This window comes from Metarhizium acridum (genome assembly GCF_019434415.1).
Source record: "Metarhizium acridum strain ARSEF 324 chromosome Unknown scaffold_29, whole genome shotgun sequence".
Lineage (NCBI taxonomy): Eukaryota > Fungi > Ascomycota > Sordariomycetes > Hypocreales > Clavicipitaceae > Metarhizium > Metarhizium acridum.
Window position 1 is genome coordinate 2318482 of NW_027094017.1, and position 11446 is coordinate 2329927.

The following is an 11446-nucleotide window of genomic DNA, read 5'->3' on the forward strand; positions in this document are numbered from 1 at the left end:
CAAGGGCCAGTCTTGTTTGGAGCCGGCTCCGGGGTCACTTCATCCAAGCCTTGGGGTTCCAGGAGTCCGGAGTCTTTTGAGGCCCAGCCAGATGGAACATTGAAACTTACAACTACAACAAAGTTGACAGCTGGCTTCCTTACCCAGCCTCACCCGAGCGAGTCTCGTCGTCGTGCTCCCGCCCACACGACAAAACTAGTAATAACTACTCCGTACTGGTGATTGTATTACACGGGGGCCGACCAAGCGTCACGTCATGGACAAGGGTGTTGCAGTGGCTTTTGCGATGGAGATTGAGAATGGGATGGGACGGTGCGCAAGGTCAAGATTGAAAGAAAAGTGGGCGCGGCCAAGCCAAGCAGCTCGACAACATGCTGCAGCTCGACAGGGATCGTGATGCCCACGACCCATTTGCCATCGACGAGCAAGAGCAAGCAGCATGTCCGCAGCAACTTCGTGACTACTCCGTACTGACTGGGCCATTCTTTTTCCGGCCTCTTCTCACGGAAGCTAAACAACCTTGGAAAACATGGGCCCTTGGCCTTGTGTGGACCGGCAAGCGTCATTAGCGGGCCGCGACCAAACCACGAAGCCTCCCTCCCTCACAACCTCTCCATCCTGTCTACCACCCAGCAGCGGCAGCTCTCAAATGCCTCGAAGTGTGCTTAGCCTTGCATTGCAGCGTCGGACCAATCATTATCCACATCTCGACCAGCCGACGTGGATGGGAACGCCATACGCAGATGGCTCGTTGAAGCCCATGCACACTGCCCACCAAGGTGCATGCAGACTGTGGGTAAAGAAAAAGAACCATAAGACTCTGTAGATCAAATTGATTTCTGTCAGTCAAGTCGAACTGCCTCACTGACCGCTGCTTATACAACAGATACAATTGATTCCAGGAGACCGTCCATCCGTGCCTTGTTTGGAACGAGTCCGTGACCAGTACCGGACCATTGCTGTTACGAGACAAAGGGACAAACCCTAATCTGAGGCTCTCGCCACAATCGACCAAAGTGCGAAGGTTTTACCCCCCTAGTGCTTCGGAAACACCACACGTGTGTATCAATTCAATTGTCCTGTACAAAGAACGCTCCGTGCTGTATACTTTTCAGGACAATACATGGCTTCTTAACTTAGTACGCGAGTCGTGACGCACCTGCCTGTGAGGCTTGGCCATTGCCGTGCCGACTATCCAGGAACCTTACATGCGGAGTACTCCTGGCCAGCGGACCGCCAGGTTGGAGGTCCGATGTATGTACTAAAAGTATCGCAAGATTTCAGCTCCTGGCGGGTGTTTCTGGCCATATTACGTTTTTTTTTTTTTTTAACCGGCCGTTCAGGACCACTTCACACAGCTGTGCCGGTCATTCCGCCCATTGAAAACGTGAACAGAGGCCAAGGTAGAAAATTCCACCCCAGGAGCTCTTTGGTGTCTTGGCAAAGGCACTATTATACATTGTAAATGGCGCTTCGTGATGGTTAGTTCATTTGGCTCTTGGCAGATGGGTCGACTACTGAATGGTCACAGCGTCAATCGCATGCTACGAGGGTTATCTACGTCCTTATCCACCCAATAACCCGAACGAGCAGGACACTGTCGTAGATATTCTGCGATGTGCTGCGGCTTTACCGAGTTGTGGGGGGGCAGAACCCGTATAAGCGCTACTGGTCTTGAGCAGCATGCGCGTCACAGGTAGATAGGGACGTCTGACAGATTTAATACGAGTCGTGCATGTGGGCTTGAGGCCGGGCTGGGGTAATGCGTCTTGCAGCCAAAGGGGTGGGAAGCTTCTCAACCTCGCATCTGTCGTTTCGCATGCATATATACATACGGAGTACATGAAAACCATGTGTGAAAACAGAGGCTTGGGATGATGGGGAATGAGCTTCATCGTCGCTTATTAGCATCAGATCCACGTCAATCCTCGTCAAGGGAAGGGCCAATGGCGCGGATAGCTCGGATGAGATGGCAGATGCTGATATGCGTTACTCCGCCTAGCTCGTAAAGAAGCTTCAGCCTCTGGTCCAAATTGCAACATAATGGCTGACATTTAGCGACCAGGCAAACCATTGTTGGTACGCGGCCACACAATGACAAGTGCAGTTGCACTAGACCCGGCCTAGACCTCCGTCCGGAGTGTTTCGACAGGACGGGATCTAGTTACTCGTGGTGGATTATATATATATGGCTGTTGGCCGAAGCTGGCTGCATCCGTCCGTAATCCCACTTGCAAAGATACGGAGCAGTCATACCCACTGTTTCCGTCAAAGGGCCACAAAACCCAAGACTCAGATGACGTCTGTTTGATCCCGGCGTCGGATCTTTGTTACCCCGGATCAACCGGGGCCCAGCCACAATGCAGCCAACAATACAGCCACAGCCACAGCCCTCCGCACACCAGCCACAGCAGCATGAACGTCTCTGTCTAGTCTGGTCCGGTCAACTGATCGGAACAGGACCGTCAGGTTCCGAGCTTCAGGGCAACAATAGTAGCTTCGGGGCACTCGACACGGCCTAGAGCGCCGTCGCCGGCCCCATTCCGGAGGCCCCAGGGCGCACCCTCCAGAAGCCCAGGTACCTGAATGTGCTACGTATTCCCAGACCTGCAGCTCTCAATGGCCCTCTGCCGAGGATCGGGCGTCCAGTCATGCTCGAGTGAGGTCTGGTTCGGCAAAACTTCACCGCGTCCCGCCCGCCCTGCCGTCCCAGCCAACCAACGGCTTTACTAGAATCTCCTGAATTTCTCGCGCGAGTGCCATCACAACCTGATGGGCTCACCAGGCGGTATCCCATTGTCATCCCAGTCTGCAAATTCGAATTCGTGAGTGCGGTTGCGTCCCCATTGATAGTCATATTCTTTTTGCTTTTCTCTCCCGCAAGCCCAATTGCTGCAGAGCCAAGCGGCACTTTTAAGACTGCCGGCTGCGGTTCCTTTGCGGCCCCCCTCCCCTTGGATTCTGCTTCGGCTTTTTTTTCTCCCCCCCCCTTGTTGAATCACCCGCCGTCTAACATTTATACATACAAATCAGGCCATTGCTGTTTGGTGGGGAACTACAGGACTTCAGATTGACCACGCACCATGGCTTCCAACACCAAGGACTCGTTGCTGTCGCGCCACTACATCGACTATGTCTATGTTCCGGCCGTCCTTCTCGTCGCGGGGACCCTGATTGTCAAGAAGGAATGGGTTCCGTACTCGGCTGCTCTGGCGCTGGTGCTGGGCGCCTACAACTTCTGGAACTTCCGTGAGTAAATATCCATGCCTCCTCAACAAAAAAGTCTCGGGTCAATGCGTGCGTGTGACTGACTCTCTCATCTGCAGAGATTAAGAAGGTTCTCAAGCCAGATGTTTTCCAGGAGTTTGAGCTTCAGGAGAAGACCGTCATCTCTCACAATGTCGCCATGTAAGTACCATCGTCTCACCATTTTTGCTTCCCCCCCCCCCCCGAGCGCAACAAGCTCTTGGATGTTGCACGGGGTCGGGGCATATGGTCCTCATCAACCGTCCACGAAACTAACTTGCATTTCTTCCCATCTTTGCAGATACCGCTTCAAGCTCCCTTCGTCCAAGTCTGTCCTCGGCCTCCCCATCGGTCAGCACATCTCGATCGGCGCCCCTCTCAAGCAGCAAGATGGCACAACCAAGGAGATTGTGCGCTCATACACCCCAATCTCCGGCGACCACCAGCCCGGATACTTTGATCTCTTGATCAAGTCTTATCCCCAGGGCAACATCTCCAAGCATATGGCTTCCCTGGTGGTTGGCCAGGCCATTCGCGTCCGCGGGCCCAAGGGTGCCTTCGTCTACACCCCCAACATGGTCCGCCACTTCGGCATGATTGCTGGCGGCACCGGAATCACCCCCATGCTCCAGATCATCCGTGCCATCGTTCGTGGCCGCGCCGAAGGCGACAAGACTCAGGTCGACCTGATCTTTGCCAACGTCACGCCCCAGGACATTCTCCTGAGAGAGGACCTTGACGCCCTGGCAAAGGAGGACAGCAGCATTCGCATCCACTACGTCCTGGACAACCCTCCTGAGGGCTGGACCGGTGGTGTCGGCTACGTCACCGGTGACATGATTACCGTACGTATACTTTGGCTCCACGTGTATTCGTCGGCATACCGTCGCGTGTTACGGTCATAATATTAACCCTTCATCGTTAGAAATGGCTCCCCAAGCCCGCCGACGACGTCAAGATTCTCCTCTGCGGTCCTCCCCCCATGGTTAGCGGCCTGAAGAAGACCACCGAGAGCCTGGGATACAAGAAGGCCCGTCCCGTCAGCAAGCTCGAGGACCAGGTCTTTGCTTTTTAAAGCGGTCGCGAGAGAAAAATCCACTGAGCAACTTTTTTCAAATACGCCAAAATCAACCCTTTAATTCTATGCTTGATTCTTGCCTGCTCCTTTTTCTTTCTAATGCGATAGACGTGTTGTAGCTAGAACGGTTGTGAAATCTTTGAAACATCTTTATCCATGATGTAGAGTCAAGGGGGTAAAGTAGAGAGTTTTGGGAATCTGCAGCGCTCCCAACTATGGGTGTGCTGCAATCGTGGTGGAGAGCTGGATGGCGGCGAGTACTTGTCCAAGAAATGCTGTGTATCTTTGTTGGAGAGCGTTGCTACGATGCTAAAGTCATACATGAATTGAGACCTGGATTCAAGATATTCGTGTCTCTTGCTTCTGTGTGCACCGCCAGTATAAAAGAAAAACCTATCTGGCACTACTGTACCATTTTTGTCCCAGAGATACTCCCCCTTTCTTCCCGTTGATGAATACAAAATCACACATTCTAATACACATGAACCTTCCCATGAATGAGGAAGCTCCTATTCCTCCTCGTCGCTCTCCTCCACAATTCGCCCTCTTCTCGAACGCTTAGCCTGTCGGGCAGCGGTATCTTCGTCTTCGTCCTCGGCACCGCTGCGAGCAGGCGCATCATCCTCATCGACATCCATCTTATCAGCTGCGAGATCATCATCACCGTCGGACGCGGGCGTTCCATCACGCTCCATTTCCCTCTCCGCTCGTTCCAGGGCATCGTCATCATCTTCACGCTCGTCATCGCTGTCAACAACAATCTCTGCAGACTTGAATTTCGACGACTCCTTCTTCGTGAGACGCCGCCGTTTCTTGGTATGCGACTCCCCCTCTGAATCGTCCTCATCACGGGCTGCCTTCTTCTTCTTAGGTGTCTTCTTGGGTCTTCCTTCACCAGGTGCGCGCTGCCGCCTTGCTCTTCCTCTTCACCTTTTCACCCGTCTCCGCGTCAGTGGTCATTTCAAGCTCCTGCTTCTGGCGTTCTTCTTCGGCGCGTTGTTCGGCGAGGGCTCGATCTCGGATGGCGATGGCCTCTCGCTCCTTGCGGATCTTTTCTTGACGCTCTCGCTCCTTTTCGAGGATTTCTTGGCGTTGCTCCTCGCGGCGCTTGAGCTCGGCCTCACGTTGCTCCTTGGCTGCTTGGATCTTCTCTTTATTCTTCTCCTCCCATTCCTTTTGTTTTGCAATGGCTCGCTCGAGCTGTTTGCGGAGTGTGTTGCGGGCCATGTTGGCACGTTGCTCGATGTCGTGCTTGGGGTAAGGAGTTTGAGGGAGGGTGGCAATTGCGTCTAGTGATTCGATAGCAGCCTCGAGACCCGCGGCGGCTGTCTCAAGTTGCTCGGCAGTTCTTCTATTCTCGGGCAAGTTCTGAATCGTAGTGACGAGTTGGATTTGCACAAAGGCTACGTTGAACTTGTAGTGCACTTGGTCCGGTGCAACCTCGAGAGCCTAGATTAAATGCCATTAGTGAAAGAGCCAAGATTGCGTGTGTTGATGTTTATTTTGCTAACCTGCTGCGCACACTCGAGGGCCTTGCCGTAGGCGTCAATGTCCCTCTCTGAGCGGCCTCTGTTCAGCCATGTACGACCTAGACATGACAAAATGACGGGATCGTTGGCTTTTCCGTCCTTGGTGAGAGCAATTTCGTAGTTCTCAATTGCTTTGGAGTATTGTCTCAGTTCCGCAAAGACATGGCCCAGATTGACATACACGTGAGGCTCTCTCACTGTCTCTCGAACCTTATTGAAGATTGTGAGAGCGCTCTTGTAGTCCTTTTTGTCTTCCACCAAAGCAATGGCAACACCCTGGGCAGCATAGGCGTTCTTCGGGTCTAGTGAGAGAGCCTTTTCAAAGAACTCTACGGCCTTGCCATATATAACACTTCGCTTCTGCTTATCTGACTCGGTCTCGCGCCGCATCTCTCTAGCTTGCAGTAAGTATAGGTTACCCATGCCAATGAGAGCATACCGGTCGTGCTTGTCGTAGTTTTGCAAAGTGTGCTTGTAATGGCGGAATTCAGGGTCCTCCACGATGTTGGCTGGTCGTTTTCTGGAGTGCACCTTGCCGAGGTACCAACCGTATAGAGCTCGAACTTCCAAGTCACTAGTGTTTTCCTGGTACAGCTTGGCGACCGCATCTGGGCCTTCCTTATTAGGGTTCTTTCGCAGTTTAATGTACGCCAATCTAGTGCGAGCATCCGTGTAGTCATCGTGGCGGGCGAGCAGGCCTTCATAAACCTCCATCGCCTTGTCCGTCAAACCCCTTGACTCGTAGCTTCTGCCGAGGTTGAAGCTGATGCTCGAAACTAAGGCGTCCGTGTCCATACTGGGTTCCTTTTCGCCAATTCTCATGCATGCACTTAGGGCGGCCTCAAACATCTCGCTAGCCAGCTCGTGCTTCTCAGCCTGGGAATGAAAGCAGCCAATGTTGTTCAGAAGCTGGGGTGGAAGGAGCTTTCTCATTTCCACCTGTGCTGCGGCTTCATTCTCTGTATCTGTAGGTCGCTCTGACTTTGGTATCTGGTCTAATTCAAGCTGCTCGACCTGCTGGAGACACTGCAAGGCCTTCTCGGGTTGATCCAGTTCATATAACCGCGCCAGGTTCAATAATACAGAGGCATCTGGAGCAATCGTCCGCTTGGGGTCCTTCCAGGCATTCCGCACACTCTCTAGGAGGGTGATGGCCTTCTTCATCTCGGCAGACTTGTCTTCTTTGCTATCACTCTTCTGACCTGCAAAGATTTCTTCAGCATAAAGGGTTCCCAGCAAGATCATCGCTTCATGGTTCTTCGATTGCTGAATCATCTTCTCCAGACGAAGCTTGGCTTCACCGAGATCGTTCTTAAGGACAGATAACTGAGCCACACCAAACTTGGCCGGTAGGTACCCTGTGTCCGCACCTCCGCGTGCATCATCGGCACGACGGTAATAGTCGCTAGCTTTCTCCGTATCGTCGTTGTAATGGGCTTTTCTAGCAAGCAGATACCAGCCATCACTGGCAATGGCGTTGACATCTGTGTACTGGATGGCCTTGTGCGCCAATTTTTCTGCATTCTCCCATGCCTTTCTTGACAGAAAGTATCCAGCAAAGGTAGAACAAGTGATGGGGACCTCCTTATCCAACTTGAATGACTTCTGTGTATACTCCGTCATCGCTTTTCTGTATAGTTTTAAGAATTCATCGCTGTTCACCGGCACGTGGCCGCTGGCGTCGAGGTAGAAAAGACCGAGCAAGATGTTGGCAATTTTAGATTCGGGATTGATTTCTAAGCTTCGCTCCCATGCCACCTTGGCGTCCTCCTTGAATCCCAGCTGCCAGAAGCAGCATCCAATGCCGATTCGTGGATCAGGGTCTACCAAATCAGGCATCTTGTGAAGAATATCCTGGTATGTTGCCAAAGCATCGGGATACTTGTGCATAGAGAAGTACGCTCTTGCCTTGCCCATGAGAGCAAGCATATTTTTGCCTTGGGATACTCGAAGCGCATCATCAAAAGACTTGACTGCAGTCTTCAGCAATTCATTCTTCTCGGACCCGATTCCTCCGGCCGTCTTTGAAGGGGCCTGCAACGATGCCCGCAAGAGCAATAGGACACCACGGGCCAAGAAGATGGGCGGAAACGACGGGTTCAGTCGGGCAGCGTCGTTCAATGATGAAGTGGCCTAACTGGAGATAATATTCTTTCGTCTTCGCTTCGGAAACTCGCACTCCGTCTGGCGCAACACGTGGTGCTTCGCGACTCTTCCATAGATACATCCAGCACAAGCAGCAAATCATGCTGACTTTATCGCGTGGGTTGCTGCTTTGGATGGCGCCGCTACCACGGATAAGCATTTCAATGGCATGGTCAATCTTTTTCTGCTTTGCATACGCAAGCGCAACCGTCATCCAGTAGGTTTTAGCGGCTCGTTCGTTCTCGAATAGAGTGCAAAGTTCGGTAGGGTCGTCCAAGAGGTCTTCGAGATCAATTTCGACAGCTTCATCTTCCTGATCTCCTTGAACTGGAATATCGATCGCGGAGGGGATGTCAGAAAATCGAGTGCTGACAGGCCTGACCAGTTGATCGCCGTTGGTCACGCCATTTGCCGTTCCATTGGCCATGGCAGCCATCATGGCCAGGTTCGCTGAAGATATCCGAGGAGAGGACGAGGACGAGAGGGAAGGAGGGAGTAGAAACAAACGCGTCTCTGGTCAGCTAGTTGCGCGCCTCGGCAGAATGAGATGCGCAGACCATCAGTCACCTTAGCAGTCAGAAACCATAGCCAGAAAACTCCAATACTGAATGCCAATAGCTGGCGACAAGAAAGAAAAGACCTTGCGAGATAGGTTGTCTGTCACTTGGCTGGCTGGAGGAGGTGAGAACGGCAATCGCACACAAAGAAGTGGCGCTCAAAAAAATGTGGCCCGTGCACGACCACCTCGGTCAGATCAATGCAGTTCGCAACTTGAGCCTGTTCACTGTTACCGTATTTTTCATGTTGAGAACCGAGGCATTCAAGAGACTTGCAAGGTTTTCATATGATTTTGGACGATATCAATTGTCACCTGATGGCTGTTGAGTGTGCAGTCTCAACTCCCCGTGATGGTCTCGGTTCATCTTCCATTAGCACCGTATCCCATTACAGCGCTCACCCTGGCTGAAGGAATGGAAGCCGAAGAGCCTGCTGCATGATCCCGAAGATCCTTGTTTAGTCATTTGTATTTACTGTCTGACTTGATACCTATTTATGCGCATCAACAATTCTCCCAGCTGTGGGAGTTGCGGGATGGGGTGTTCTAGTAGAGCCGCTAACAAGGCAGAAAAGATCGCAAGCGCAGCAGACAGTCCATCATTGCAATGGAGAATATCAAGTTGGAGCATGCCGGTTATTCAAAAGTCGGAGCATTGGGTCTAGCTCCTCCAACGCTGCGCTACACCAGTCTCTCGCTCACAGTTGTCCTCTTTTCACCCAGTTTGAGGTCCAGGTGATGCTTCATTAATGCGAAGGTGAACAGGATGATGACGAATAACAAATGACGAGTGCTGAGTGATGAATGATGAATGATGAAGGAATGATAGTAGGAAAATGTCACTTTCTCGCGGAAAAAGGCGAGGGCAGTAAATCAATTGCCAGCTGGCCGCTCGGATCAAAATTTTTGGCGTGACTTGCTCAGTTTATACGTGACTCTCAACCTAGCAATCCCATCCAAAGGACTATAATCACACAACCTCTTTCTTGCCCGTCCCCCGACATTGGAATGTCTTATCAAAATACGCCGGCAACACCGCATTCCCTCCTGTCACGCAGCACAGGATGCACGGGATGGCAATGCCTGACAACTGCCCAACGCTTTGGGGTCATCTTCAGTGCAATCGTTGTATTTCTCGTCGCCTCGCTGGTCTACATGTACTCCTTGGGCCGTGCCTGTGTGGCTAACAAGGAAAGACAAGCACAAGAATATTCGAAATATCAAAATGCTTATAGTGGCAGACATGGACTTGCGTCCAGCACCTCGGCTCGGATGTCAACAGCACCAAACCAACTCATGGCATGGCAAGCGATGGCCGGTCACCAGCCGCCCAATTTCATGCTTCCGATGGCTCAACCCTACATGCCGCCTCACGTCTTTCATCCCGGCATACCTTTGGTGCCGTCCACGTATCAACGCTGCCCAGGCCAGCAGTCAGCTAAATATCGGCAGACTACATTGGCTGGGGGTTTAGCTCCGCAAACACAACCACCATGTCACCGGACAAGAGACCCCTTTACAGTAGATATGGTCCGTTCAAAGTCCCCCGGTTGGCGTCGTCGATTGAATCAGATATTAAGGGTTCCGGTTGGAAGGGCATCAACGATCCAAACAGATTCAGGTGATGCGAGCCCGGTCAGTGCTCGCCATCGTCAATCCACATCCAGAAGAGGCATCATTGATTCAACTCAAAGTCTCAGCACTAGAAGACAAAAGAGGAAACATAACCGACATGGAGGAGAGAAGAAGCAGGACTGTGGTTCAGGGAATGGGGAAGCGGTATCTATCCGATCAAACGCAGCAACTGTATACAGCGATGATTTTCAAATAATAAGCCCTGCTTCTTCGTTCGATGGCCAGCCAGGTACGTCTTTGGTGAGTCGGCAAGCAGGTTGCTACAAGTACTGACACGAATTTTTCATATAAACAGGAGGAGGTAAAGCCAAGGTCGACGCAGGTCATCCATGCCACGATCATATGGACGCTGTCAATGAGTAGAGAGTAGGCCACATTGGACGTGTCTTTTCGCGTTTCTGTCATGAGCCCAGCTATCGACTGGGTTGAAGGTGATTTACACACTTGAGGAGGTTTTGACGCTACGAGAGACAATGGCATTCATCGTGGGGGATGAAGAATAACAGCCGATAGTGAGCGGCTAATATCGGAGACGGGCTGCTGCATACATAAGCTCGCTGAGAAGGAATGGTTGAGGTAAATTGAGGCAGCCTGACGAGTATAGAAGCATGCCAGGCCAGAAGTGAAGGCGTTATAGCTTATCCTTATTTTTTTGCCATTTTGAAACCCCGAGGCGGCCCAGAATACCACAGGCTACACGGTTAGCGTGCCTGTTGATCTTGACGACTGTTCAAAGAAGTCTGGTAGTATGCGGTCAACGATGCGACTGTAGCCCTCTCGCAGTCCAGCAACTGGGCTGTCGATTGATGGAAGATGGGTGCCGGTTGTCAGGCACCGAGCTTCTTACCTACCTACTAGGGTACCGCTTAGTGGTGACGAGCGTGGTCCGTGCACGACCTTCGTCATCGCTGCTCAGAGCAATGAAGTACCAAAGTACGAGGTACCTGGGTCCCTGCCTCTCTCCCCGAGATATCAAGGAGCATTTTGGTGACTGTCATGTAACCTCATTAGCTATGACAAGACGGCTTGTCAAAATTTTTATTCAAATATACTATATACTAGGCTTCCAAATATTAGCCTGTGTTAATTTAAGGCCTGTCCTGTGACAGCTGTGCTGCCCTCAAAACAGGCGCCGCACAAGAAGGCGCCTCTCTGGAAGGCAGGTACATGTACTCAGTAACTACATACTGTCCAAATAGCAACCTCCTCCTGCCTAAGTTACTCCGTACTTCTTGTATCAGCTCTAGAAGTCCAGGA

General features: G+C 51.8%; 4 protein-coding genes across 4 annotated transcripts; 2 read left to right on the forward strand and 2 right to left on the reverse strand.

Annotated features, from left to right (window-relative positions):
- Positions 1-2643: 2643 nt before the first annotated feature.
- On the forward strand, positions 2644-4406 carry CBR1 (NADH-cytochrome b5 reductase). The gene is made up of 5 exons (XM_066118421.1): positions 2644-2825; positions 3034-3249; positions 3327-3408; positions 3548-4091; positions 4172-4406. The coding sequence occupies exons 2-5, from the start codon at positions 3084-3086 to the stop codon at positions 4319-4321; spliced, it is 942 nt and encodes a 313-aa protein (XP_065977025.1). The 5' UTR covers positions 2644-2825; positions 3034-3083; the 3' UTR covers positions 4322-4406.
- Positions 4407-4833: 427 nt separating this feature from the next.
- CTR9_1 (protein required for normal CLN1 and CLN2 G1 cyclin expression) lies at positions 4834-7782 on the reverse strand (the record flags this gene model as incomplete). The annotated part of the gene is made up of 3 exons (XM_066118422.1): positions 4834-5184; positions 5255-5773; positions 5836-7782. The coding sequence occupies 3 exons, from the start codon at positions 7780-7782 to the stop codon at positions 4834-4836; spliced, it is 2817 nt and encodes a 938-aa protein (XP_065977026.1).
- A 61-nt stretch (positions 7783-7843) lies between these two features.
- On the reverse strand, positions 7844-8437 carry CTR9_2 (protein required for normal CLN1 and CLN2 G1 cyclin expression; the record flags this gene model as incomplete). The annotated part of the gene is made up of 1 exon (XM_066118423.1): positions 7844-8437. The coding sequence occupies one exon, from the start codon at positions 8435-8437 to the stop codon at positions 7844-7846; it is 594 nt and encodes a 197-aa protein (XP_065977027.1).
- Positions 8438-8820: 383 nt separating this feature from the next.
- J3458_004801 (uncharacterized protein) lies at positions 8821-11006 on the forward strand. Its single transcript, XM_066118424.1, has one exon. The coding sequence runs from the start codon at positions 9563-9565 to the stop codon at positions 10460-10462; it is 900 nt and encodes a 299-aa protein (XP_065977028.1). The 5' UTR covers positions 8821-9562; the 3' UTR covers positions 10463-11006.
- Positions 11007-11446: the final 440 nt, after the last annotated feature.